The 27,410-nt window shown below is 35.0% G+C and overlaps 1 protein-coding gene across 1 annotated transcript in view; it reads left to right on the top strand.

Annotated features, from left to right (window-relative positions):
• PSME4 (proteasome activator subunit 4) overlaps window positions 1-27,410 on the top strand; it is a 100,027-nt gene that overhangs the window by 41,334 nt on the left and 31,283 nt on the right. Inside the window, exons 6-20 of the mRNA XM_027131671.1 lie at window positions 907-970; window positions 1,566-1,640; window positions 2,828-2,950; window positions 5,096-5,188; window positions 5,991-6,256; window positions 8,949-9,135; window positions 9,810-9,899; window positions 10,659-10,723; window positions 14,145-14,295; window positions 16,206-16,304; window positions 16,525-16,594; window positions 17,062-17,129; window positions 18,246-18,461; window positions 18,976-19,133; window positions 20,654-20,749. Coding sequence (XP_026987472.1) covers window positions 907-970; window positions 1,566-1,640; window positions 2,828-2,950; window positions 5,096-5,188; window positions 5,991-6,256; window positions 8,949-9,135; window positions 9,810-9,899; window positions 10,659-10,723; window positions 14,145-14,295; window positions 16,206-16,304; window positions 16,525-16,594; window positions 17,062-17,129; window positions 18,246-18,461; window positions 18,976-19,133; window positions 20,654-20,749 — 1,821 coding nt within the window. The remainder of the gene's footprint in view (window positions 1-906; window positions 971-1,565; window positions 1,641-2,827; window positions 2,951-5,095; window positions 5,189-5,990; window positions 6,257-8,948; window positions 9,136-9,809; window positions 9,900-10,658; window positions 10,724-14,144; window positions 14,296-16,205; window positions 16,305-16,524; window positions 16,595-17,061; window positions 17,130-18,245; window positions 18,462-18,975; window positions 19,134-20,653; window positions 20,750-27,410) is intronic.

Below are 27,410 nucleotides of genomic sequence, written 5' to 3'. Positions count from 1 at the left end.
AACTTGTTCTAGTCTTTTCACTGTTTTTAAGAACTGTTTTTTTCTTGGATGACTACAGGTATATCATAAACCCAAGAATGAAAATATTTAGGTTGTACTTTTATGAAAAAAGTAAAAGGTATGAGGAAAAGACTGGAAGGATCATAGTAATTATCAGTATATTATGGGTTCATGCTTAGCCCTCCCACTCCCCTAGCATGTTTTCTGTAGCTAGATGTCAAATCTTTTATTTCAGTCAAATCAGAAATTTTGTATCTAGCTGTATGTTTGTGAAATTTTAATTTTAATTAAAAACTTGTAATTTCTTTGACATTTGTAAAGATTGGTTAATAATATTCAGATGTTTTCTTGCCCCTATAGTCGCTTCTGTTGGATTGGCCAAAAAGTTCATTCGGGTTTTTCTGTAAGATGTTACTTTTTGGCCAATCCAATGTTTCTTTAATTTGAGAGTTTCCACCACTATAATTTAATTACTCCTAACACTTTGTGGCTCATTTCTTTTATGGAGCATTTACCATAGTGCTAGTTAATGGTGTAATTACTAGTTGGCATGTTAAAAGAGAGTAAGGGAGAGTTGCAGGAACAGGTAGTAACGGGAAAGCATTAAAGCAAAAAGGTAGGGAGAGGAAGGAGAAACTTGTAAACAGTGTTAGATAGGGGTAGACAATTATTTAACAATGAAGTAGAAATTTGATGAGATTATTCTTTTTAGCATAAATAAATTGAAAGGGGAATATTCAGACAAAAGTAGTTCTTTTTCCATTAAGTTTGTAACTTTCAGTGTTTTTTTCCTAGGTTGTGTAGTTATCAGTAAGAATAATAGATTAAAAAAATACAAAGGATACCTGGCTTTGAACCACTTGCTATAAATCACTTGCTATTCCTAACAACATTTTTCTTCTTCAGACTTTGGTTTGATGAATTAATTGGCCTTTGGGTTTCAGTGCAAAATCTCCCACAGTGGGAGGGGGTGAGTATCCCATTTTTTCTTAATATACTTTTTAGTTTGGAAGTAACTATATCGGATCATTTGATAAGTAACTTCAGTTCCTTAGAATTGGCTATTAGCAGTGTTGTAGTCAGTTTTTTAGAATTTTATTTGCTGTATTCTAAGAGAACTAGGATATTCATTTTGGTTATATTCTTTATTTTCAAAATATTCTTTATTTTGGTTTTATCAATATCTGAAAGTATATACATGTACTGTGAAATGCATGAAGAGTAAAACCCTGTTGTTTATTTCCTTTTGTACCCTTACTTGCATGGCGCTGGACACCTGGTGGATGTTTTCTACATGTGTGTTTGATTAAAACTTATTTTTCTCTTTGCATTGTGGATGATGCTTTGTCATTTCCCTTTTTTAATAAGCATTTCAAGTGCAATTGATTTTTAAATGGGTGACGAGAATCAGAACTTAAATTTGGAGATTTGAAAAAACTGAGTCATAAATCAAATTCAGTTGTGCCCATAGTGATTGTTCTGAAAAGAATAAATGGATAAGGGGTGTGACTGTGGCCCTTAGAAACAACAAATGTATTAACTGTCTTTTTTTTGTTTACTTTCAGCAACTAGTAAATCTCTTTGCTCGATTGGCTACAGATAATATAGGGTACATAGATTGGGATCCTTATGTACCAAAGGTAATTAAGAACATTTGAACATATACAATAGTACTGACATCATCTTTATGTCTTTAAGAAGTGTGTTTTGTATTCTTATTTCTAGCACCACATAAAATATTTTTTGACTGTTAGTAAAAACATAAGTAATTTAAAGGATAGATCGTTTATTTTCAAAAAGTAATTGGATCATATCAAGTTATCATAAATGTTTGATTATTTTGTCTTACCTATGCAGGACATGAACTATAAGTTTCAGAGTAAGTAATTTAGAAAGTACTAAAACTATTATTCAGGGTGTCATACATTCATCCCTTCCAACGAATTTTGTGTATTGTATTTGATTGTTCTTCTAGAGTGTTCCCCACTTTTAAAATCACATTGTATACTTTCCTAGAGTAAGTAAAGCTAGAAAATGTCTCTAGGTGCATTATTGCATATTTGGTATTGTTTCACCTGCTGTAGAATCATCGAGCTTCAAGAAGGCTGTTACGGGGCATCCGGGTGGTTCTGATGTGCACACTGACAGTAGAGCAGAGCTGGGGAGCAGCAGAAGGCATATGCTCTGATTGCCTTTGCTTGTGCTGTCTTTCTCTGTTGCTGGCCAATAGAAACTAAGAAGGAAAAGTAAATTTCCCCAGTCTTTAGCCCTGCCATATCTGACATATTTAACGACAGATTTAAAAAATAAATCTAATTGTATTAAAATACAGTTATTAAATGACAGATTAAAATGCAGATTCTTAGGGGATAAAGTCAATGGTAAAATTTTGAGAGGGAGAGTAATCGGCCAGAAGATATTTGTGTTTTGTGCATCCTTGGCTTGGAATGAGAGCATGGGAAAAATAATTTTATGTGCATTTAGGGAGGCAGAAAGTAGTCAAAATATTTCACATTGAACTACAGTTATCTACATTTTGCCTTTTTATGTTTAACTAAGTCTCATTTGCCAATTTTGGAGTACATGGATATGGGTGCTTCATTGTCACATGCCTGTGACCTCAGAGTGTCATTAAAGAAAGTGTACAGATACTTATATGAAATTCCTAAGGAATAAAGCAAATTACTAAACAGTATGTCATTTTGCTTAAAAACCAATCAAATGAGAATATATATTCAATATAGTAACACTAATGTGTAACACTTAGGTTAATGAGTTATTTGATATCTGTAAATATTTATTAATTCTTCTTTTTTTCTTTTAAAAGATATTTACAAGAATTCTGAGAAGCCTGAACCTCCCAGTGGGAAGCAGTCAAGTGTTAGTCCCAAGATTTTTAACAAATGCTTATGATATAGGACATGCTGTAATATGGATCACCGCCATGATGGTTTGTAATACATTATCTTTGGTTTATATAGTTTATGTAAATTTTGTGTTAACCACATAAAAATTCTACATAATCACATAATTCTAGATTAGTGGCTTATTTGGTCACTTGATTCTTGGATATTTCTGATGGAGTAAGCTTATGTTTCTCAGACTCAGAATGTAGTCATAATGTACCATTTATAAATCTCCTTAAGTAATGGACCTTGAAAGTAAGGGTCAAAAGTTCAGAGTTTTGATTATTGTGATCATTTTGTAATATATAGAAATATGGAACCACTATGTAATACACTGGAACTAACAGTGCTATAGGTCAATTATAGTTTAATTTGGGGGGGTGGGGAAGCAGTTAGAGTTTTAAGAGATTCAGAATGTCTGTAATAGTTTTACAGACCAAGAGCCAGAGTCATGGGTAAAAGAACTTTCCCAAGTCAAACTGATAATGATAAAGGTAGATTTGAACTCAGGGTTCTGCATATGCTCAATATTAATGCATTTATTGTCAGTGTTCACATAAAACATCATATTGAACACAAAGCTTATTGACCAAGTAATCTTAGTGAAGGGAGAAGTATGAAGGATTATTTTACTGACTGTCATCTTCCAAATATATACTGTAATTTTCTGAATTGTCATTCATATTGCTTCTACAGTTATCTCCTTTTTGAATTATTCTGCATTTGATATTTGATATTGTTCTGTGTTTGCTATTTTCTCCCAGGTTATACTGCTCAGTTGGCTGTTTCTGTCAAAAAGACAGAATGGTTGTGAGAAGTTTAGCTCTTAAATTTCATTGTAAGATTAAAAGAAAAGAAAATCTCAACCTCCTCTTTTTTTTTTTTTTGTTATTTTATTAAACAGAGGGAAAATCCCATTTTCTTTCTGATATTCAACAACAGCAAAAACATACAGATATTTAGTATTTTATGTAAGCAATGAGTTAGAACTTGTTTTTTAGGAGCCACAGAATTAGATCGTGATTGGTATCAGCCTTATTTTAATGTTGCTGTTTCTCACACAGTTGTTCTCATTGGCAGTTTCATTTTGTGTTAAATATGAATATTTAATATAATTTAAAAATCAACAGTGCTAATTATTATGTTAGAATTTTGAAAATTTTATTGGTATTTTGCTATGGAATTACGGTCTCAGTAGTTGCCCTGTACTAAATTGGGAAACGTGAATGTGGATTTTATTTCAGCAGAAAGACATGTTCCTTATGTAACTCGATATTCTGCCTTAGGTTTGTGCTGATTCTTTTTTTACTTGAAATATAATTGACATATAATACTATGTTAGTTTTGGGTATACGACACAGTGATTTGACATTTGCATGCATTATAAATCTGTGCTGTTTCTTGAAAGAAGATCATCTTGAGACAGATAGGAGGTTTCAAGGCCAAGTTGTAGTCCTTTATTCCCAGGGTGGTTCAACTTGATAAGATGATTGCCAGCCTTTTCCTCATTGCCGCCGCCCCCCTCCCCTGGCCCCCCCTCCCCCGCCACCCCCTCCCCCACCCCCATCCTGCAGCCCAGGTTCTGTGGTTGTTTGGTTGGCTGTTTTGGTAACAGATTAAGGGAAAAATTTTTTTTTCTTTTTTGAATCACAATATAGTCACATATAACAGGTCTACTCACTTGAAACATTTAGAAGTAATAATAAAATATTTGAATGCACTTATGTAACTCTCACCTCCTTATTTCCTGCTGTGAGAACTTCTTCACTTCTTGAATCTTTTAAGGAATGCTTTTTATGCTTACTGTTGCCACAGTTGGTTATTTTAAGATGGTAATCTTAGTGAGAAAAATTATTTAACTGCAAAGAGTAAAAGATATTGTTATTCTAAATTGAAAGGTACCTTTTCCATTTTCTGATTTGGTTTCAGTAAGTTGCCCTTATTTTTTATTTTAATTTAATTAATTAATTAATTTATTTGCCCTTATTTTTAGTAGACTGTCTTGGATTGATTTGTATGAAGTTCATCCGGGAATTGTTTTTGACTTTTATTTAGAGGTAGAATTGATTTTTGCCGGCAGGATGAATATAAGCCACGTTAAGAGATCTGTGTATAGGCCTGGGCCTGTTAACCCCTTCAGTTTTACAGGTAACGTGGGTACTGATATTTTTGCTCTTTTATCTGAACAGGGTGGACCAAGTAAGCTAGTGCAAAAACATTTGGCTGGTTTGTTTAACAGCATCACATCTTTTTACCATCCTTCAAATAATGGCCGCTGGCTGGTGAGTAATGTTCATTTTTTTACTCTTAGGGTTTGGAATTTTTTAAGATATGGTCACATGTAACTATTGCCTATTGTTTAACCTATGATACATTTTCTGTCCTTTGTCTAAGATTTGGCTATATGTCAATGATCAAGTTTACATTAAGTTACCGTGTTCACAGAACATATAGAAATAAAGATAATACTAGTGTGGTAACTGGTATGTTACCACAAACCCATGGAATCATCTCTTCAGTTTTATCATGTTAGTGTTTTTTGTTTGTTTATTTGTTTGTTTTTAAGTTGCCTGGTTAAAATGGCTTTTCACGTAATGGAAGATTCATGTGGTGCTAGAAATTAAAACTGAAATTTGAACACATCTTTATTAATTATTATCAATGATTAATTGATAAGAGTATTTTATTCTATCTAGTTAGGCCATACAGGTCTTTGTAATAAGATTATAAAAGCTGTTAAACAGCAAGGTCCTACTGTATAGCACAGGGAACTATATTCAATGTCCTGTGAAAACCACAATGTATGTGAAAAGAATGTGAAAAAGAATATATATATGTATAACTGAGTCACTTTGCTATACAGCAGAAATTAACACACCACACTGTGTTGTAAATCAACACAGTATAGTTGTAAATCAACTATACTTCAATAAAATTTTAAAAATAAAAAGGTTGTAGTCAAAAAAAGAATGATTATACAAGCTGTTATTTTAAAAAATCTTTACTTGGGAGGGTAGAGAGGAACTATGAATATCTATAGGGGAACTAGAACCTACCTAGGACCTTCTGCTTCTGTGTCCCCAGAACAAGTTAATGAAACTACTTCAGCGGTTGCCAAACAGTGTTGTTAGAAGATTACATCGTGAAAGATACAAGAAGCCTTCTTGGTTAACTCCTGTGCCTGATAGCCATAAGCTTACTGATCAAGATGTTACAGACTTTGTACAATGCATTATTCAACCTGTCCTCTTGGCTATGTTTAGCAAAACTGGTAGTTTAGAAGCAGCCCAGGCTCTGCAGAATCTTGCACTCATGAGACCGGAGTTAGTAATACCCCCTGTACTTGAAAGGTAAGTATAGCTTTACTTGTTTCGTTGAAGCCTCAGCTGTGGCTACTGTTATTCTCTATACTCTTGTGCTTGGCTTTCTTTTCTTTTCTGTGGCTTCTGTTTTGCTATCTTTGTGCTTATTCCTGTTCCTAGAGGAGACAAGACATTTTAACCTAATGATTGGTAACTTGATAAAGGTTTATTGGAGAGAAAAGAAAATTGATATGAAACGGATAAAATAAAATATTTTGAATTATTTGCACATTTTAGCTACTCAAGTTTTTGCTCATAAATAAAGCTCTGGCTGTTCTTTCACAAAATGTGAGTGTCACTAAATATTGAGAACATGGCGGTGAATGTGATTTTGCATTTCTATTTCTCAGGCTCAACGATAGACAAGAAAATTTGGTTGCCTGTATTATTTTCATATATTGTATAACCTTGTGTGTATTTCCACAGTGTTGATTTTACTGCATTCGTTGTTTTGTATGTTGAAATAGTAACAAAAGTAGTTCTCCATTTGCCTCATCACTGTCACAGTGTAGACCTGGTGTGCTTCGTAGGAGAGAGCCACTCTCAGTTGTCTTGAGTGTTCAGGAGCAGATTGCTTAAGCTGTCTGTTATTCATTCCTTTGCTCCCTGAACTTCAGCTTTATGATTCCTCTCTAAATGGCTTTGTCAAAAGTAGAAGAAGAATGTTAGATTTTGGAGCCCAGAAGGATCTAACAGTTTGAGTTTCTTAAAACTCAGATTTGCCCAAGGTCCTTACTGGCAGAATACAGATGACAGCTTATTTTCTAACTGTTGAGACAAGAAAATTGGTGACATTTACTTGGCAAAGGGTATCCTGTTAAAGATCTTCACCAAAATGGGGCTCCATTATTTGTAATTTGAGTTGCTTGTACTATCTTGCCCTGTCTCTTTGCCATAACTATTTAAGTTGTACTTCACTTTCCCAGCCTCCCCTGTTTTTTTATGTATACATCTTGGGGCCTTGAAACTTCCAGCATGTACAACTTAATTAGGAAATGGAATGGGGAAGTTAGGCAGTTTCTACTCTGTCTTCAGCCTTCAGTGTTCTTTGCTACTTGACCTCCACATGGTAGCAGAAGCTATCAGTCAGTGGCAAGTCCCTTGATGCTCTTTGGAGAGGAGAGACTTGCCTCTAAGGGGGGACTTCAGTTGTTTGCATAGTCAAAATTTTGAACTCTGAGGTGTTGGTGTTTCTTTACTTTCCCTTTGTTTTGCCTTATTTTAATGTTTTCCAGCTGATGAATTATGACTGGTGAGATAAGTATTTAGTAGAACGAACAAAGCTTATAAATACAAATACAATTATCCATCACATTTTTCTTTAGTTCTCAAATTTTGGACAAATTTAATACCAGCATATTCTGTTTGTATGCTTGGCCAAGATAAATATTTAATTAACAAAAATGTCAATACAATGACATTTTTTGAGACTCATTTGTAATTTTGTCCTGTTTAGAAGTGGCATTGCTACCTTTTTTTTGACGGGTTTTTGTTTTTTGTTTTCTTTTCTTTTTTTTTGGCCGCAGTGCACGGCTTGCAGGATCTTAGTTCCCCGATCGGGGGATTGAACCTGGGTCATGGCAGTGAAAGTGCCGAGTCCTAACCATTGGACTGCCAGGGAATTTCCAAGCAAAAGTCTTTTTTAAAAAATACATATTTATTTGGCCACGTGGGGTCTTTTTAGTTGCAGCACACGGTATCTTCGTTGCGGCATGCGGGCTCTTAGTTGAGACATGCAGGATCTAGTTCCCTGACCAGGGATCAAAGCCGGGCCCTCTGCATTGGGAGCGCAGAGTCTTAATTGCTGGACCACCAGGGAAGTCCCCAAGCAAAAGTCTCTTAAAAGTAAAAACGTAGAAAAAAAATTTTAGGCACTTAGTTTTGCATCTCCTGAAGACAGCCTCTGCTGGAGTTTTTGGTTTGTTTCATTCATCTTTTAAAATAAGCATAGGTTTGATTTTTTTTTTTTAATCCTAGTTAGAAATCCTTCTTTTTTCCTACTTATTTATAATTAAATTTCCTTATTACTTATCTTTTCTGTATAAGAGGAATTTAAACTGACTGTATTTTGGATTTTTTTTCCCCCTATAGGATAGATTCTCAAAAGTGAAATCACTGAGCCATAGAGTGAGTGTTCTTGGCTCGTGATCAAAGATTGCGTTTGTCTTATTCCCCATTTTATTCACTCTAGTCTCAGGCATATTGTCTTATGTTTCTGATAGCTGATTTCCAACTTTAAAATACAGTCTTTTTAAAAGTATAAAATAGACCCTTCAGCATTTTAGTAAGATTATTTTTTCCCGTAAAAGGGAAGAGTGGAGTAGTTGTAACTTGTTATTCCTGAATTCTAATAATCACTGACTGTTAGATTAGATGCAGTCCTATTGGAATGTGGAAATGGATTAAGATGCTGAAAGAATGCAAAAATCTACCAGCTAATATTACTTTTCAGTGTGGAATTGGCATGGAGGAAGGTGGTAAGGTGGCAGGGAGTTGGGGAAACATGTACCTTTCCTTTATTTGTGTGATTCTGTTCACTTTGAGAGCAAATATTCACTCAAAATACTGTGCCAGCTACAAACCTTTAATCCAAAATGCAGTTTATGAATTTAGTATGTTTAATGTGTATGTATGTTTATCTGTGATGGAAAATTTTTTAAATTCTGTTTTCAAACTATAGAACATATCCTGCACTAGAGACTTTAACAGAACCTCACCAGCTCACAGCTACATTAAGTTGTGTAATTGGAGTAGCCCGCAGTTTGGTATCAGGGGGCAAGTGGTTTCCTGAAGGTCCAACACACATGCTACCTCTGTTGATGAGAGCATTGCCTGGGGTGGATCCAAATGACTTTAGTAAATGCATGGTGAGCATGTTTATGATTCTGTTTTGTATCTAAGTTACAATTATGTAAATGGATATCTTATTACTTTTTCTTCAAATATTCTTTAGAACATAGTAAAGTGTAAAATTTGTTAATGGTAGCAGAGTTATATCTGTAGATGCTCAAGTTTAGGTCTGTGGACAGTTAGTTGATCTATGTAAGGTCTTCCTTAGTAATTTCCCATAACGTGTGCATTTATGATCATATGGTGTTTTAAAGCTCATTACGTATCTCCTGTCTTCCTTAAGCAGATACATTAAAAATGATAGCATATGATCACTTGTGCTTCCGTTTGTCTGCACTTGTCACAAGGAACATAATAAAAATTACTGGGTGTGAAATGCCAGATTCCCCTTATACACACACCTTCTGACTTACAATATCGTTCACTTTCCCTCTTCCCTGGTCTCTAGCTTCTGCATTAGCATTTTCTATTTACTCTTAGCTAATGTTATATTTTTGGTGGGAGGCACAGTAACTTCTCAATGACAAAAGATTGCAGAACTTTGTGCTTAAACCAAATAAACTTTCAGAAAAATTGTTGCGGAATTTCCCTCAGAATAATTTATTTGGTACTTTATTGTAGCTTATGGTATACATGTATTTTGGAACTAGAATTATGTAATTAATATTAGATCTTTTGTATCTTCCCATAGATCACATTCCAATTTATAGCAACATTTTCCACCCTGGTGCCTTTAGTAGATTGTTCATCTGTACTACAAGAAAGAAATGACCTCACAGAAGTAAGGATCCTTTCTGGTTGTAAAAGGATTGGTTAGCTGAGTTCTGATTCTTACTGTATAGGCATAGTAATATTTGATAGTTTAAAAGCAACTTTGCAGAGGTGCTCATAAGTTAAAATTACTGTTTTGTGACCACTGTTTTGTGACCAGAACGATATAAATGGAGGTCATCATTGATAAAATAATCTGCAGAGCACCCACCAAAGGGAGTGGTCAAAAATAGGCTATTTTAGTAAACAAGTGACATGTAAAGGTGTATTTCAGTGTTTTGTCACTTTTTAATGTTTTGTTAAGCAAAGGTGGTGGCATTTTGTTTTTCCATCTTATGTTAGGAATAAATCTGTTAAGGGGATTGGCATTTAATGAAGAGAAATTTTCTTCATTACTGTCTGGATTTTTTTCAGAACAATTTTCTTTATTACAAGTATTTTACTACCTGACTTTTGGCATTTAGATGTTTAAGTAGTGAGAGATAATCCTTTACACATACACCAGCAGTTTGAAAACTGTTATTGATTTTTTAAAAAATGGCTGCCTGACTTCTGTTTTGGGCCCTTACAAAATATGTTAATTACTTCTTATTTTGATTCCTGGAAAGTAGATGAGTTATTCTAAATTGATACGGGATTATGGTGCTGTTTCTCAGTGCTCAATGTAATAATGAAGTGTTAGAAACATTTTGTAGACTACAATTGAGTTTTGTTCAGAGAAAAAAATCAAAGACTATTTTAAAATTTTCTCCACATTGACATGTTACAGGTGGAGCGAGAACTTTGTTCTGCCACAGCTGAATTTGAGGATTTCGTCTTACAGTTTATGGACAGGTGAGCAAGTACCCCAGATATCTCCTTTATCTGACATTCAAAAATAGTGATGTCCTGTCCCAGCAACTTTAGCCTCGTTTTGCATTGCAACCTGTATTTAATTATTGGGTTGGCCAAAAGGTTCGTTTGTTTATTTCCATAAGATGGCTCTAGTAATACTTAGTTGTCTTTAACTTCATTCGAAACAATTTTGTTAGATTGTATGTGACAGCTGTCATATTGGGGTGCATTTAGAAAAAGACTTATCAAAAATTGGTGAATTTTTGTGTAGCCATTTTCATATTGAAGGTGGAAGAAAAAAGCAACATTTTTGGCATATTATGCTTTATTATTTCAAGAAAGGTAAAAACGCAACTGAAATGCAAAAAAAAGATTTGTGCAGTGTATGGAGAAGGTGCTGTGACTGATCGAACATGTCAAAAGTAGTTTGCAAAGACAAAAAGACAGCCCTCAGAATGGGAGAAAATCTTTGCAAACGAAGGAACAGACAAAGGATTAATCTCCAAAATATATAAACAGCTCATAGAGCTCAATATCAAAAAAACAATTACAACCCAATCAGAAAATGGGTGGAAGACCTAAATAGACACCTTTCCAAGGAGGACATACAGATGGCCAAGGGGCACATGAAAGGAAGCTCAACATCTCCAATTATTAGAGAAATGCAAATCAAAACTATAATGAGGTATCACCTCACACCAGTCAGAATGGCCATCATCAAACAATAAATGCTGGAGAGGGTGTGGAGAAAGTGGAACCCTCTTGCACTGTTGGTGGGAATGTAAATAGTTACAGCCACTGTGGAGAACTGTATGGCGGTTCCTTAAAAAACTAAAAATAGAACTACCTTATGACCCAGCAATCCCACTACTGGGCATGTACCCTGAGAAAACTATAATTCAAAGGGACACATGTTCCCCAATGTTCATTGCAGCACTATTTGCAATAGCTAGGACATGGAAACAACCTAAATGTCCAATGACAGATGAATGGATAAAGAAGATGTGGCACATATATACAGTGGAATATTACTCAGCCATAAAAAGGAACGAAATTGGGTCATTTGTAGAGATGTGGATGGACCTAGAGTCTAGAGTGAAGTAAGCCAGAAAGAGAAAAACAAATATTGTATACTAACGCATATGTGTGAAATCTAGAAAAATGGTACAGATGAACTTATTTGCAGGGCAGGAATAGAGACGCAGATGTAGAGAACGAACAGGTGGACACAGGGCAGGAAGGGGACGGTGGGACGAATTGGGAGATTAGGATTGACATATATACATTACCACAGGAAAATAGATAGCTAGTGGGAACATGCTGAGCTCAGCTTGGTGCTCTGTGACGACCTAGATGGGTGGGATGTGGGCTGGGGGGAGGCCCAAAAGGGAGGGGATATGAGGATATAATAGCTGATTCACTTCATTGTACAGCAGAAACTAACACAACATTGTAAAGCAATTATACTCCAATTTAAAAAAATTTTTGAAAAAAAGTGGTTTGCGAAGTTGCTGGAGATTTCTCTCTGGACAGTGCTCCATGGTTGGGTAGACCAGTTGAAGTTGATAGCAGTCAAATCAAAACATTAATTGAGAACAGTCAACGTTATACCACGCGGGGGACAGCCGACATACTCAAAATATCCAAATCAAGTGTTGAAAATCATTTGCATTAGCTCGGTTGTGTTCATCACTTTGATGTTTGGGTTCCACATAAGTTAAGCGAAAAAAACCTTCTTGACCATATTTCCACATGCAATTCTCTACTTAAATGTAATGAAAACGTTCCACTTTTATTTTTTTTATTTATTTTTTTTTCGCGGGCCTCTCAGTGTTGTGGCCTCTCCCGTTGTGGAGCACAGGCTCCTGACGCGCAGCTTCAGCGGCCATGGCTCACGGGCCCAGCCGCTCCGCGGCATGTGGGATCTTCCCGGACTGGGGCACGAACCCGCGTCCCCTGCCTTGGCAGGCGGACTCTCAACCACTGTGCCACCAGGGAAGCCCAAAACGTTCCACTTTTAAATTGTGATGGACGATGAAAGGATACTGTACAATAATGTGGAACAAAAGAGATTGTGGGGCAAGTGAAATGAACCACCACCAACCACACCAAAGGCTGGTCTTCATCCAGAGAAGGTGATGTTGTGTATATGGTGGGATTGGAAGAGAGTCCTCTATTATGAGCTCCTTCCAGAAAACGAAATGATTAATTCCAACAAGTACTGCTCCCAATTAGACCAACTGAAAGCAGCACTCGACAGAAAGTATCCAGAAATAGTCAAAAGAAAATGCATAATCTTCCAACAGGATAACACAAGACTTCATGTTTCTTTGATGGCCAGGCAAAAACTGTTACAGGGACTTCCCTGGTGGTGCAGTGATTAAGAATCCGCCTGCCAATGCAGGGGACACGGGTTTGAGCCCTGGTCCAGGAGGATCCCACATGCCACAGAGCAGCTAAGCCCGTGCACCACAACTGCTGAGCTTGAGCTCTAGAGCCCGCGGGTCACAACTACTGAAGCCCGTGCACCTGGAGCCCGTGCTCTGCAACAAGAGAAGCCACCACGATGAGAAGCCCGCGCACCGCAACGAAGGGTAGCCCCCGCTTGCCACAACTAGAGAAAACCCGCACGCAGCAATGAAGACCCAATGCAGCCAAAAATTAAAAAAATAAACCAACAAACAAAAAAACTGTTACAGCTTGGCTGGGAAGTTCTTTTTTAAAAAAATATTTATTTATTTATTTGTCTGCACTGGGTCTTAGTTGTGGCGTGCGGGATCTTTAGTTGTGGCATGTGAACTCTTAGTTGCTGCATGCAAACTCTTAGTTGTGGCATGTGGGATCTAGTTCCCTGACCAGGGATTGAACCTGAGCTCCCTGCATTGGGAGCGCAGAGTCTTAGCCACTGGACCACCAGGGAAGTCCCTGGCTGGGAAGTCCTGATTCATCCGCTGTATTCACCAGACATAGTACCTTTGGATTTCCATTTATTTCGGTCTTTACAAAATTCTCTTCGTGGAAAAAAATTTCAATTCCCTGGAAGACTGTAAAAGGCATCTGGAACAGTTCTTTGCTCAAAAAGATAAAACGTTTTGGGAGGATGGAATTATGAATTTGCCTGAAAAATGGCAGCAGGTAGTGGAACAAAAGGGTGGATACGTTGTTCAGTAAAGTTCTTGGTGAAAATGAAAAATGTGTCTTTTATTTTTACTTAAAAACCGAAGGCACTTTTTGGCCAACCCAGTACTGTGCAAGGCTGGTGCTTCTTCTCAAGTTACAAAAGGACAGTTGGTTTGTGATCCATGTACAAATTAAGTAGCTATCACTTGCATAGTCATGACAATGGATTTAGCTAATCAGCAACAAAAAATGTTAAGCCAGTTTTTAGTTGCTAAAATTTTACTTTCTTTGGGTTATTTAGATGCTTTGGACTTATAGAAAGTAGCACATTGGAGCAAACAAGAGAAGAGACAGAAACTGAGAAAATGACTCACTTGGAGAGTTTGGTCGAATTAGGTCTGTCTTCTACGTTTAGTACAATCCTCACACAATGTTCCAAAGAAATATTTATGGTAAGAGTGCATTGCTGCAAAGAATTAAATTCCAACTTGTAGTTTTATTTGATGTTTTAAAAATTGAACTTCAAGTTACTTTGTATGCATATCATGCCAGCTTATCCTTTCTTTCCATACTAAAATTTGAAAGAGATGGGGAATTCTTTTGCAGTCCAGTAATTAGTACTCCGCGCTTCCACTGCAGGAGGAACGAGTTCAATCCCTGGTGGGGAGCTAAGATCCTGCGTGCCTCATGGCGTGGCGAGGCCAAAAAAAATGATAATAAAATAAAATTTGGAAAAGATACACAGTTGATCCTCATTATTTGCAGATTCTGTATTTGCAAATTCAACATAGTGTACTTGCTAAAATTTATTTGTAACCCCAAAATTGGTACTCGCAGTGCTTTTGTGCAGACTTTTGAAAGTGGCAAAAATTTTTGAGTTGTGCGTGTTTACAGCTGAAATCGAATAAGGTGACACTCTGCCATCTTGTTTTAGCTCTTATACTGTAGTGTAAACAGGTGTCCTTTTTTCATCTATTTAAGGACAGATCGTTCACATTTTTGTGCTTTTTGGTGATTTTGCATTTTAAAATGGCCCCCAAGAGTAATGCTGATGCACTCACTGTCTAGTGTTCTAAGCAAAAGATAGTTGTGATGGACCTAACATAGAAAATATTAACATGTTTTAGGTAAGCTTCATTCAGAAATGAGTTATAGTGCTTTTGGCTATGAGTTCAAGGTTAATGAATCAACAATGTATTAAAGTGTCAACAGTGCAATTGTTGCAAAAATGCAAAAATCAACAGTGTATTAAAGACATTAAAGTGTCTTCAAAGAGAACCACACATAAACAAAATTATATATCCATATATCCATCAGTTGATGAAAATGTAACCAGAGGTTTATGGGAACTTAATCCTGTATTTCCCCTAAGAACTGTGGTTCAGTATTTGCTAATTCAGTGCCCACAGTGATTTTACAGAGCATAACTACTGCAAATAACAAGAATTGACTGTATGTTTAAAATTTACAGTAAAATACTACTTGGGAGAAAAGTTTTGAAAATTGTTTATGCCATCACATAATAGAAATTAAATCCCAAATATAAAGATCTGGCAAACTATGATGAATGAGAAATAGTTTGTCCTCATAAGGCATTCTGTGAACATTCACTTATTCAGTATTAGTCGATACCTATTATATACAATATGGTATTTATTTCATATTTTCTATTCCACTACTCTCTTTCCATTTCTGTTTCTTCTTTCGCTATCTGAGATTATCATTGTTCAGTGTTTATCCTGGTTAAAAGCTAAACTGCCTTACACCTGCATGAAATATTTACTAAGATTATGTTAGTATAAAGAAATTAACATAAATAATCTCTTATTTAACCAAAATCTTTTGAAAGGAGTTGTTTATAATTTGCAGCATTGTCAATCCATGTCTAGAGCTAATTCTTTAATTCAGAAATGAAATTAAAATTCTGTGACTTGATTGTAAAATTAAATAGAATGCTTCAAGTCTTTTAGAGGAGAGAAAAATATAGTTTGTAGTTGTCAGAATGACAAACTGTAAATATTAGATATTACCCCAAATTCCCTCTGTTATATTGGATTGGCCAGCAAGATAATTAAATTGCATTTGCTTCCAGCAGCTCTGGTTTTGTGCTTAGCATTTCTGCAGCAAATAAAATCTTGTGCCGCAAATGTTTTGTTCACATTAGGGTTTTGTGCAAACGTTATTCATAAACCTGAATGTAGCATTATTAAGCAAATCTTTATGTATTCAGATGGTTAAATTTTTCCTACTTGGTTATTTTTAGTATAGTCTGAGTATCATTTTCTTTGGTGTTTCAAAAGATGTTTAATTTTCTTAAACGTGCTGGTTAGACATTTTCATTTGTTACATTATCTTTTAATAGGTGGCCCTTCAGAAGGTTTTTAATTTTTCAATTTCACATATATTTGAAACAAGAGTTGCAGGCCGCATGGTGGCAGACATGTGCCGTGCTGCAGTGAAGGTGAGTTGGGGTTTTCTGGACTGATGAATTAATGAATCAATAGCCATGAGTTTTATGTGGTTAATTATTTTAGACATGCTTGTCATTCTTAAAATACACATTTCTTTCAGTAGCTGCTTATAGCCCTTATTTGCCACTGAAAATAGAGCTAGTGTATACTTTGTGACTGTTCAATACTTGTGCCTTTCAAAAAAACTTATTTATACAAATATGTTTTCAGTGCTGCCCGGAGGAATCTTTGAAGCTATTTGTTCCCCACTGCTGCAGTGTTATAACTCAGCTTACAATGAGTAAGTCTTAAGGTTATTATTCTGTATTTGTAACTTTAGCAAATTTTTTTCTTGGTTTCTACAACTCTGTTGATGGAAACAGATTCTCTAAGCCATGCAGTATTTTAATTTTACAGTTTGGGGTAAAATTGCTCAAAACAAGGTATCATCCAGGGTTGACAGGTAGCTTAGAAATTTTAACTCTATTACATTAATGTTTTCATACATACAAGAAGCATTCAGCTGTTGCTATAATATCTGTTATTTTGTGAGATGTGTAGGGGCAGGCATCCTGGTTGGTGTGTTTATTTTCTTGAAAATTGAGCTTCTACCTCCTCTGGAGCAAGTCCAGCTTAACGAAGAAAGAAAGAAAAAGTCCTAAAAGAGACTTTTCTTAGCTATTAGAAATATTAAATATAAATACTTTTAAATGATGCATTTAGTTGGATATTTGTTTTTTTCTTCTGATACTATTTTGCTATTTTTAGATGATGATGTATTAAATGAAGAAGAGCTAGATAAGGAGTTACTATGGAATCTTCAACTTTTGTCTGAGGTATTGTAAATCTTTGGAATAAGAAAATATTTCTGTGAAAATGTTGACTTGCTCTGAAGATTTATCCTGTTTTGAAAAGTTAACTTTAAAACATGTAAAGTCGGGCTTCCCTGGTGGCGCAGTGGTTGAGAGTCCGCCTGCCGATGCAGGGGACACGGGTTCGTGCCCCGGTCCGGGAAGATCCCACATGCCGCGGAGTGGCTGGGCCTGTGAGGCATGACCACTGAGCCTACATGTCCGGAGCCTGTGCTCCGCAACGGGAGAGGCCACAACAGTGAGAGACCCGCGTACCGCAAAAAAAAAAAAAAGAAAAAACATGTAAAGTCATAAGTTTGAAAAATGTCTTTATGGGACAACAAAAAGTCAGATAATCTCATTTTCTTATTATAAAAGGAGTATGGTAACTGTTGACTACTTCGCGGTCAATGCTCTGCCTAACTTTTTACTGATTAATTCTACTGTGGGTAACTCTGACTGAAAAGTGTATCAGATTTGGCATCTTCCCCCCCCCACCCCCACCTCATGCCAAATTTGGCCATCAGTCAAACTTCATTTCCTATAGGGGTTAGTTCAGAAACCAAAGAACAGAGAAATCCATTTAAATAAGTTTTGTCTCTTTAAGGAGATAGCCTCTTGAAAAGGATGTTACTATGGCACTTTAGAGCCTAAACTCAGAAAATGTGTTTTGATCTTAAGGAAGAATTCATTGTTAGAATATAATTAAAATGATAATCCTAAAATGAATTAAAGTCATTTTAAGAAACACTCTCACGGGCTTCTCTGGTGGCGCAGTAGTTGAGAGTCCGCCTGCCGATGCAGGGGAAACGGGTTCGTGCCCCGGTCCGGGAAGATCCCACATGCTGCGGAGTGGCTGGGCCCATGAGCCACGGCCGCTGGGCTGCGCATCCGGAGCCTGTGCTCCGCAACGGGAGAGGCCACAAGAGTGAGAGGCCCGCGTACCGCAAAAAAAAAAAAAAGAAAGAAACACTATTACTATTTTAGACTACTTTAATGGCCAAACATAGTTAACTTTAATTGTAATGGCCAAACATAGTTAACTTTAATTGTTGATTCTTGATCTTTTAACCAAAATATCTTTAACTGTTTTCTTTTTAGATTACTCGAGTGGATGGGAAGAAGTTGCTTCTTTATAGGGAGCACCTTGTAAAGATTCTCCAAAGAACCCTACATTTAACCTGTAAGCAGGGTTACACTCTGTCTTGTAACCTTTTGCATCACCTTCTTCGTTCTACTACACTTATCTACCCTACAGAATACTGCAGTGTGCCAGGCGGCTTTGACAAGCCTCCTTCTGAATACTTTCCTATCAAGGCAAGCATTTTCAATAATTTAGGATTCCAGGATATATTGGGTTATTTTTCTAAGGGATTCAAAGTGCGGGTTTTTTCTTTGTTGTGTATTAAGGTGTCACTTCTTTATTTTTAACATAGATTACTAAAACTATTATTGGAATGTTTTAAAGTTGGGAAGTATGATGTAGCTCTCATCTAGCTCTAGTTTTCTTCTTTTCTGTTTGTATGTGAAATGACTTTTTAATGCCATATTTAACCTCCATAGTTCCATATAGCTTGGGGGTGGAATGCAATAGCCTTACATAAACTTACTGTTACTCTTATAGTAAACTGATATTTGAGTGGCTCTTCAGGGAGACCCTTTTCAGGGGTGATAATGAAAGACTCCTATGATGTCTTCATACCTTTATTTTGTGCACTTGCTGCCTTAGGTTTGGATTACCTATACAGTTTCTTTTAAGCCTTTTAAAATATGTTTGTATGTTGTTTTTTTCCCTAACTTCTCAACTTGCTAATTAAATGCTATTTTCTAGGACTGGGGTAAACCAGGGGACTTGTGGAATTTGGGGATCCAGTGGCATGTTCCTTCTTCTGAAGAAGTGGCTTTTGCCTTCTATCTGTTGGACTCTTTTCTTCAGCCTGAGCTCATCAAACTCCAGCATTGTGGGGATGGAGAACTTGAAATGTCTAGGTTAGTTTTCTTTTATAATCAGTTAGTGTTATTTGGTTGTAGACTAAAAAATTCTTTTTGTGCCTCTCCCTCTCTCGATGGCATATCTGATGTACTCATTTTCTTTTTTTAAAAAATTAATTTATTTTTGGCTGTGTTGGGTCTTCGTTGCTGAACGTGGGCTTTCTCTAGTTGCAGTGCACGGACTTCTCACCGTGGTGGCTTCTCTTGTTGTGGAGCACGGGCTGTAGGCACACGGGCTTCTGTAGTGGCTCGCGGGCTCTGGAGTGCAGGCTCAGTAGTTGTGGTGCATGAGCTTAGTTGCTCCCCGACATGTGGGATCTTCCTGGACCAGGGCTCGAACCCATCTCCCCTGCACTGGCAGGTGGATTCTTAACCACTGCGCCACCAGGGAGGTCCCTGATGTATTCATTTTCAATGTGTGTTTTGAATATCTGCCATAAATGTGATCAGAAAACCATTTAATACATTTAAGTGGTTTTCTAATCACATTACTATAATATAAAACTATATAATATAAAACCATTTTATAGTTTAATAACAGAAATTTTGTCATAATATTTAAACATCTTAAATAGAAAAACTCAGTTTTTTTCTAGTTTTTCTAGTTTGCTTTTAGTGACAGTGTCACTTGTGCATCTTTTGGGAAGTGTGTGTAAATATGCCCCCTTTGTAAGGAAGTGCCTGTTTTTCTAGATTCGCCTTAGATTTATTGGCTTGTTTCTTTTCAGTAATTCATACTATTGATATTAATATTACTTAGAGAAATATCTCTAAGATATTGTTTCTCCCCCAAAGAGCTTTAGCACGAAACAATTATTTGAGACCACTAGACTTTTATAGTTTGAATCTTTGAAAGTTCCTAAAATCATAGTAAGAAAATTACTATGTGTCAAATAACAGGAAATTCTGATAAACAAACCCAGTAGGAATGGGCTTGGAGGAGGAAGAAGTATGATTGACTTACGTTGGCTGTGTGGTACTCTGAACTGCTTTTTGGAGTAAATGTTTAGCTAGTCTTTTTTTTTTTTTGGCCACGCTGCATGGCTTGTGGGATCTTAGTTCCCCAACCAGGGATTGAACCTGGGCCCTTGGCGGTGAAAGCGCTGCATCCTAACCACTGGACCGCCAGGGAAGTCCCTAGCTAGCGCATTATAAAAGACAGACTGTAGTGGAGAATCTTCTGTAATACTGTTTTCCCTTTTTGTTAGTGGTTGTGATCTTTGGGTAAATAGGGAATTAAATTCAGAATTGCTTCACAAAGGGCAATCAGTTGTTGTTACTTGTGATTATTTAGAGCCTGTTTAAATGTAAGCAGGTCTAATATTATCAGTAAATATCTGTTTAATTACCTTGTACTATTAAGAGGGTAAACTGAAAACATTCATCATTTCTATGCCTTAATTTTGTATATTCTCACTTGATAAAGTTTTTTACTTCACCTTAAACTCTACAAGGCTTTTTCTTAAATAGGGATTTGGAGTCTTCTCAAATATGAAAATGCTTTTTATTTTTTCTAGAGATGATGTTCTACAGAGTCTGACTATAGTACACAACTGTTTAATTGGCTCAGGAAACCTCCTACCTCCCTTGAAAGGAGAGCCAGTTACTAACTTGTAAGTAAAAATAACTACTTTACATATTTTGCTGTTTTGCCATTTGGCATATATTTTAAGACTTAGTCACATAATGAGTCACTGGTTTTGTTATTGGTGTTGTTTCTGTATCACTTTAACCTTTTTGTCATTGTTAGGCCAAAAACACCTGAGGCACAGTTTAGATCTATAAATTTTAGGGCTTTATTCAGATTTTTCATATGGTACCAGGATAGAATAACTTTCAATGCTAATCAGTTTTAAAATATCAACTTAGAGATATTAAGTTCATCTGTTAGTTTACTGAGTTAATTAAGATAAATTCTTTAAAAAAAGAAAGGAAAACACCTTTTTTTTTGGTCTGCAATCAATGGTAAGGATTTTCTAGCAAAAAACCTGGGGTGTTTTTTAATAAAAATTTGTTCTATGTTATTCATTATGATTTTGAACTTTTGAGATCCACCAAGTTGCTTTTACAAATTTAAGTGCTTTTCAGAGTATTATTATTTCGAATGAATGTCTTGATTTAGTCCATTGTCAGTGTTACCATTTAAGTTGAAAACAATTGAATTTAAATGAAATCAGCTGTATATAACTTTAGCTCACTTATCAAGTACATAGATGCTAGTTTCAGTATACCATGTTAGATTATTTTCTCTGAACACCAACATCTCATTGCTGAATAAGTTAATGAAAATCACACAAAAATGAGTAAGGAAACCTTGCCCCTCAGAAAAGCAGAAGGGGAGAATTATTTGTTGATTTTGCAACAAAAATCTTAAAATGTTTCAAGGAATGGTTTTAAAATGTGGCTTGCTTGTCTTTCCATATTCTGCATAATCAGTTGTTTGGGGTCATACATTTTCATAATTCCCACTTATTTCACTTATCTAAAAACTGTTTCTAGGCATTGAACTTTTTAGATTACTCATTAGATTTAAGAGGGAGAAGTAGGGTCGTTTCAGGTAAGGAAATCTGTTTTAAGTTTGCCTAGGAATTTACTGAATTCTTTTAAAGAACTTTTGTTTTTCATCAGTTTTATAGTTTGATATAAGAGCAATTTTACCAAAATTCATTTTTGTCAAGAGAGATGTTAAACAATATTTTTAAATGAGAGACCTACAGAAATGGTTTTGATTTCCCTAATGATCTTTAACAGTATGTAATTAGTAAGAACTTAACTCTTACGGCATGCCAAAAAGCTATTTCATACGTAACAAATTGATTATATCAGTAAACTTAGTTCTGCTTGAATGTGTTGAAGTGTGGTCCTTTAATCCAATAATTTATCTAAGAGCAAAAGCATTTATCTTCTGTGTATATAATTAGATTATTTTAGTATTGAGTGATGATTACAATACACTCAGGAGGCTTAGAGGTTTCCGTTGCAGTTCATTTCAGCATGGAGCCATTGAAGCAAAGTCTTTATCCTTTGAAATAAATGTGCATTAGGACAAACGTTCCATTTGGTTATTATAAAGCCAGTTAGATATGTATATAATGAAATGCATTTTCAGTAAGGAAAACAATACCATATTATTAAAACCTTATTAATGCCACAAAAGATAATTAAGCAGATTGTTAGCCCATTTTACTATACATTATAAGCTATAAAATTGAAACGAATATCCCTTTATAGGTTTTTTTTCAGAAAAGTTGAAAAGGAAAGATGATTTAGATTTAAAAGTGTTGTGTTTAGAATTTTCACTTAATGAAAATTTGACATAATAAAACCTAACGAAGTAATACAAAATTATGTTTAATATAAATGTGTTTATATATTTTAATTATAAAATATATTTTCTTGTATATATAATAGTACATAATGAAATAAAATATACAACGAGGAAAACTTCAATCATTTTAATCACTGAACAGTACACATTTTTAGGATTTTTTATAGTTATGTACATCTACTCAGTGTAATGATTATACAAAGTACAGTTAGAGATGAATGGGCATCACTTTGCCTTTGAACTGTCAAAAGAGAGAGTTTGTAAAGTCTTCCCTGGGCTTTTAATTAGTTCTTAACAGAATCCTTTTTTAAAAAACCAATTTCTAACTGGTATCACCTTCACCTGAAATTTTAATTTATTTTGGCAATATGTGACTTTTTACATTGACTTTATATAACATGACTTTTTTTTGCAGATAGCAAGTTAGTTTTCACTAAAGTAAAATAAAATAAAGTTAGCCTTTTAAATTTCTAAAATGCTTATTCTAATATAGGTCAATAATTATTAAAATCTTCTAAGTGTAAATTGATTTGAAAGAACTAATCAAATAATTTCAATTGATGGTGCCATTGTTCTGTAATAGTGAATCATACTGCCTAGTTTGAAGAAAGAAGATCTGTAGCATAATTCTTGGAGATTATCAGTAGCAGGTCAATTTGAAACTAGAAGATGAAAAGAACTCTTTTATTTTGGACATGAGTTATTCCAAAGGAGATAGAGTAAAATGTGCCAAGTTGGGGAGAAAAGGAAACGCATAATGGTGACCAATGCTTTAGTGTAATGCCTAAGATATCCGGTGGAGTTTGGCTGTGGTATTGTGGGACATTTTGCATTTTCTGAAATACCAGACCAGTTTTTGGAAGCACCTAGCAGCTCAATTCTTTTTTTAAATTTAAACTTACATTTTTCTTATATAAATCTCAATTAAGGAAAATATTCTAGCTGCTTTAATTATTTTTTGTCGAATCACTTATTATTAAGTTTGCCTTGTGCATGTATTAGTAGTATTAGTCTTCTGGCAAATTGCAGCAGTAAAAAACCAGAAGCTTATTTCAGTTCTGAATTTTCCTGTAAGAAAATCTTAATTGCTAATAGAGTATATGGGATCCCATTGTTCAGGGAAATGGCTACCACATGTGAAAAACAATTTTCTATGCTATGTGATTAGAGACTGACAAAAAATAAAAAGCTTAGATGAGATGAGTTGATTGTCCTAAGTATAAAGTAAATTATATATCTAATGATATCTACATTGTACTTTTTGGCCTTTAGCAACGTAGGGTTACTAAGTATCTTGTACATATTTTAAATTTTACTGTTTCAAAGGATGGATGAAATAAGGTCCCTTGAGGGTTTAATTTACCCTTAATTGGGTAAATTTTTTTAGTTTAGTTCAGTTTGAAATTTAACAGTTTTGTCAGATACCAAGGTTACTGAATTAATCTTAAACCTCTCTATTTTGCTCTTGGAACCTTTAGTTAATGATTTCATAGAAACATTTGTGCTATAATTTATACTCATAGTTCTACCTTTATAGATGTGGAAGTTGGATTATGTCTTTCCAGGGTCATGTAGGAATTTTGGACACTTGCCTTTAATCCTCAAATTGTCATTAATTTCTCCTTTTGCAGTCCATTTCTTTAGAATCTTTTAGGTCTAACCAGCTATCACAGGATGCAAAAAACTAACATCTATAAAAACAGGGTTACTCAAGGTAGAGGAGTCATCATTTTTCATCTCAAATATTTCTTCTTTACTTTGTGCCCCCTTTCCTCCAATAGATCTGTTAAGTCATTCTTAGTTAAATCATTCTTAGGAGCTCAGCTTTTACTAACTTTTCACTCAAAAAAAAAAAAAAATTCATACTTAAGGTCTAAGAGTTGAGACCATTTCATGAATATGTGAAAGGATGTGTTGTTATGCGATGAGGGGCAGGGCTAGCTAACCTCTCTTGGCACCTCCAGGAAACTACCCAGCTCTGCTGGGGGAGCTGCACACAGAAAAGGAAACAGTTACTACTCCACGGTGAGTAACCCTGTTTTCTCCTTATTTCACCTTCTGACTGTTTTCATTGATTTTTAAAAAAACTTGTGTGTCAGACATGGAAATAGTTCTTATGCTCCGAGTTAATTTTAAACCTAGCGGTATGTAAGATTCTCTTTACTTGGCAACCTTTTGTTCACATGGTAGAGTCAGAGCCAGCCTTTAATTTGTGTTTATAGCTATTGTTTATGCCCAGGATTCAACTGGATAACAGAACACAGAAATAGGCCAGTTGTCTGTTGTGAAACACTTGTTACCTTGAGGGAAAACAAAATCTGTTAGTGGCTTGGTTTTTATACCTTTTATGTTTGTTTTCATTTGGGAGGGGAGGGATTTGGAGCAGGGTAGGTTGTTCTTCCACTTACAGAAAGGGAGAATTATTGTTTGCAGTTGTTCCATGACAGTTCACCTAGCCTTCATTTGCATATTTGATTTGTATTGTATATTTTGTTTTTATGTTACTGGTCATTTCTTCCTTTTTCACCATCCTTTCTTTCCCACCAGTGATTATTTTCATCGTTCTACTCTAATCAAATCTAAAGAAGATTGCCATCTAGTGGTACAAATAGCATAGATGTAGAAAACGTACAAGTTTTTTGTTTTGTTTTGTTTTTAAAGTGGTACGGATATTAAACACATTTTGTTATAAATTAGGTGGCTTGGTGGTCCTATGTAGTTGCTATGAACCTGATTTAACTTGATTATTATTGTATACATGGTATTATTTGTAATATGTTGTGTTGAAATTATTTGTCATACTTTTATTTTTATATTACTGTTTGTAAAATGAACCAGTGATGAGTAGAATGAATTTCACTCGGGGTGGGGGAGTGATGATATTTTGTTTAAATTGTATATATTGCTACTATAGTGTTTAATCAGAATGCAGATCTATAATTGTTGATAGCACTTTAAGTCTACTCAGCTAAGATTATGTACATAACTAAAAGTTACAAGAGCAGATTTACGTATCAGAGAGTACAGCCCAGCACACGTAGACTTAAAATGTGACCACAAAGAGATACAATCATAAAGTCTTACTTGGGTAATGGATAGACATTTCTTTTAGAAAATTATTCTTCTAAAGATCAGAAGAAATATTTAGTTATAAATATGTATTTATACTCAATGAGAAGCATTTGGTGTAAAAGGTGTCAATACAATCAGAGTTTAATTAATTTGTTAGATAAGAAGAGATCAATTAAAGCTGAATCTTAGATAAATAAGCATAAAAGAAACTTGAGATGGATAAGAACAAATAAAGTAAAGCTGAACTATATGTCTAAACAGATGCCTTCTATACTCTTGAGATGTGTAAGATGTGTTTTAGTTCAGGTTTTAAAAGTAAAAGCCTAAGCCATTTTAATTTAAATCTATTACTTAATATTTTAAAAGCCCACACAGGTTGATATGTTTCTAAATAATTGTAATAAGTGATAGTACTTCATCAACTTTTCTGATAGGGAAACAATTCAGAGTGACACATGGATTTTTAGAATTAGCATCATGGTTCTTAGATGAGATTTGTTATTAAATGTAGTTATAGTGTGATTGGTGTTATTAGAGTCAGAAAGGCATATAAGAAAAACATTTCAAATTCCCAACTGATAGCCTTTTGTTTGCTTGTTGGTTTGTTTGATATAGTAAAAAAATTTTCGGGATAGCTTACTATAGTGATTGCTTTTTAAAATGTCATTTGTTAAGAGTAATTTTGTGACAATAATTAAAATGCATGCTTGGTTCAGTACTGTGTGGTACTAGGTATGGACGGGGTGAGGTACAGTTGTATTCCTACTTTAGGAAACAACTTATGTTTATAGCAGCAGTGAGGGGACATGTACTCTCATGTGATAGCTTGTGGCCAAGTACTTCCCCATGCTTTACCAGGGAAGGTGGAGGGGGGTGGGTAACAGTCTTTCGCCTAACGCTTGTTACTATGTGAGCACAGCCTTTTCTCTTTCTTGGTCAAATCTAATTTCAGTAAAGTTATTGGACTTCCCTTGAAATTCAGTGTGAAAGAATCTGATTTTATTTTTTAATGACTGGACTCTGGATACATACATATTTTTCAATCATACATAATTTTACAGAATGTTCAAGTTTGCAAGCTGTTGCCGAAAGTTGAAACTTTATGGAATGAAAACCAGATTTTAAGAAGAATTTGAATTTGAAATTCTTGAAATTCTCTGAAAAGCAAATTAGCATTTTATATTATGAAATATTACCATTCTTTGTTTATATTCTGTAGGCTTGGTTTTGAAACTTGGGACAGTACTGTTGCCATCCACATTATGGCAAGGAATATAGTTAAATAATTGGCATTTTAGTCATCTTAATGTTATTACCCATTTAGATAAATTCCAGAATTCATAACAACCAAATATTAGGGTAGAGATAACTTAATTAATTCAACTTAAAAAAATACAGTACGGGGGAGGGGCATGTTGATTTCAAAATAGTGTTTTCTTCATTACAAGTGTTGTGTAGGTCATGAATTATGAGCAATAATTATAAATTTTCTATTTATTACTAATTAGCCTTGTATAGGATACGCTTACCCCATGTTTCCTTGGCATTTGTGCCTGTCTTCCTTTTCTTAGAAAGTATTATCGCTTTGTTTGTAAAAAGTTATTGAATTGAATCTCATATTTTGAAATAAAGTCTATTTATTTTTCATTAAAGAAAATTTAGATTTCAGATATAAAGGTTCATATTCCCCAGCAGAATCTGTCCATACATACCTAGAAAATGACTTTTAATGTAGTATTTTTACATCTGAACATCTTCAAAAGTAGTGGCATTTTACTGCAGATGTCAGGAGAGATCAGTTTAGCTGGTTTTAAGAGGAGGGGTAATGATTATCTAAAGAAGCGTGTCTGCTGTATATTCTACAGTAAAATTTG

The sequence above is a fragment of the Aethalodelphis obliquidens genome, unplaced genomic scaffold (genome assembly GCF_003676395.1).
Source record: "Aethalodelphis obliquidens isolate GAN/ISIS:26980383/991018 unplaced genomic scaffold, ASM367639v1 scaffold40, whole genome shotgun sequence".
In the NCBI taxonomy this organism is placed as follows: domain Eukaryota; kingdom Metazoa; phylum Chordata; class Mammalia; order Artiodactyla; family Delphinidae; genus Aethalodelphis; species Aethalodelphis obliquidens.
The sequence above is the reverse complement of the archived record's forward strand: the minus strand, read 5'-3'. Positions and strand labels throughout refer to the sequence as shown.